The 2,500-nt window shown below is 41.0% G+C and overlaps 2 protein-coding genes across 2 annotated transcripts in view; both read right to left on the bottom strand.

Moving 5' to 3' along the window:
• Nucleotides 1-2,500, bottom strand: part of LOC115817070 (zinc finger protein 271-like) — a 128,038-nt gene that overhangs the window by 30,828 nt on the left and 94,710 nt on the right. The gene's annotated exons all lie outside the window — the stretch shown is intronic.
• gtf3c1 (general transcription factor IIIC subunit 1) overlaps nt 1-2,500 on the bottom strand; it is a 63,834-nt gene that overhangs the window by 18,655 nt on the left and 42,679 nt on the right. Inside the window, exons 19-20 of the mRNA XM_030780290.1 lie at nt 403-580; nt 202-313 (exon numbers count right to left, since the gene is read on the bottom strand). Of these exons, the coding sequence (XP_030636150.1) occupies nt 202-313; nt 403-580 (290 nt within the window). The remainder of the gene's footprint in view (nt 1-201; nt 314-402; nt 581-2,500) is intronic.

Here is a 2,500-nt window from a genome sequence, read left to right as displayed (position 1 = left end):
AGAGATCTATAGTACAGCCCTAACTGCTAAATGCTACATTCTGCTAGCTTATTTTAAGGTAAACTTGTGCATAACTACATAATATTTAAGACAAGACTAGACTGATTTAATGAATTAAAAACAATCATTTAATGAATATAGGAAAGTCTGTGTACTACCTGGCAGTCAGTTGACTCACCTGAGGGCAGTCAGTTGACTCACCTGAGGGTGTACATTAACTTGTCCTGTCTCTGTCGTCTCACATCTATGGTCTCCTCAGCTTCCTCACCTTCCTCTTCATCATTCTGTTTGTTACGTGGCCCTCGAACCACACCTGAGAAAAACAAACAACAACCTCATCATCATCAACAAGCTTGTCATCTCCATCAGTGCTCTGTGTGTGTGTGTGCATGTGTGTGTTACCTAGAGGTGAGTTGAGACAGACACACATCAGGTCGAACCAGTAGTTTTCAACATCCTGGGCGGAGCAGAAGGTGTAGCGCCGTCGGTCAAACGGGCGTGTCTCCACAGCCAGGTTATAGTGCGGTTCACAGGTGGTGGTGTCAGCGATGGTGGCGTGTCTCTTTACGTACACAAACACCTGAGTAGCAACACTACTGTTATTAATGACAACACCCCAACATCACAGCCTGAACACTACTGTTATTAATGACAACACCCCAACCCTCTCACTACTGAACACTACCGTTATTAATGACAACACCACAACCCTCTCACTACTGAACACTACTGTTATTAATGACAACACCCCAACATCACAGCCCTACCACTCCTGAACACTACTGTTATTAATGACAACACCCCAACCCTCTCACTACTGAACACTACCGTTATTAATGACAACACCACAGCCCTACCACGACTGAACACTACTGTTATTAATGACAACACCAAAGCCCTACCACTACTGAACACTACTGTTATTAATGACAACACCACAGCCCTCTCACTACTGAACACTACCATTATTAATGACAACACCACAGCCCTACCACTACTGAACACTACTGTTATTAATGACGACACCACAGCCCTATCACTACTGAACACTACCATTATTAATGACAACACCACAACCCTATCACTACTGAACACTACTGTTATTAATGACAACACCCCAACATCACAGCCCTCTCACTACTGAACACTACTGTTATTAATGACAACACCACAGCCCTACCACTACTGAACACTACTGTTATTAATGACAACACCACAACCCTCTCACTACTGAACACTACTGTTATTAATGACAACACCCCAACACCCCAACATCACAGCCCTACCACTACTGAACACTACTGTTATTAATGACAACACCCCAACACCACTATCTGTCACTGAATTTGCCAAAGACAGAGACTGAATAGTAGCCTTTTCCTATTAGAAACCCTCAGATAATGAATGCAGGTGTTGAGAATGAATGCACGAGTCAATAATGAATGCAGGTGTTGAGAATGAATGCAGGTGTTGAGAATGAATGGATGAACCTTAGGGGAAGTAAGGAGGTATGATAAGGTCATGAGGGGAAGCTGACCCCTACAGACCTGACTAAACTGGTCTAATTGTGCTGGCCAACATTCCTAGGAGGTTCTCTGTTTGACTAACACTCTCAGCAGTAGCCATGGAAACAGCCCAGGGCAGGTAAATATTCATTATCTAAATTATCTTTGGAATTCTGATACACAAATTAAAATGATAAAAATATCATGTGCAAAAAAATTATAAATATTACATAACATTTCATCATAACAATGATACACAAATTATAGACATGGGATTATGAGTGACACTAGGATAAAGTTAGACATGGGATTATGAGTGACACTAGGATAAAGTTAGACATGGGATTCTGAATGACACTAGGATAAGGTTAGACATGGGATTATGAGTGACACTAGGATAAGGTTAGACATAGGATTATGAGTCACACTAGGATAAGGTTAGACATGGGATTATGAGTGACACTAGGATAAGGTTACACATGGGATTATGAGTGACACTAGGATAAGGTTAGACATAGGATTATGAGTGACACTAGGATAAGGTTAGACATGGGATTATGAGTGACACTAGGATAAGGTTACACATGGGATTATGAGTGACACTAGGATAAGGTTAGACATAGGATTATGAGTGACACTAGGATAAAGTTAGACATGGGATTATGAGTGACACTAGGATAAGGTTAGACATGGGATTATGAGTGACACTAGGATAAGGTTAGACATAGGATTATGAGTCACACTAGGATAAGGTTAGACATGGGATTATGAGTGACACTAGGATAAGGTTACACATGGGATTATGAGTGACACTAGGATAAGGTTAGACATAGGATTATGAGTGACACTAGGATAAGGTTAGACATGGGATTATGAGTGACACTAGGATAAGGTTACACATGGGATTATGAGTGACACTAGGATAAGGTTAGACATAGGATTATGAGTGACACTAGGATAAAGTTAGACATGGGATTATGAGTGACACTAGGATA

The sequence above is a fragment of the Chanos chanos genome, chromosome 7 (assembly GCF_902362185.1).
Source record: "Chanos chanos chromosome 7, fChaCha1.1, whole genome shotgun sequence".
NCBI lineage: Eukaryota > Metazoa > Chordata > Actinopteri > Gonorynchiformes > Chanidae > Chanos > Chanos chanos.
Note: the sequence above shows the minus strand (reverse complement) of the source record. Positions and strands in the feature narration are given on the sequence as shown.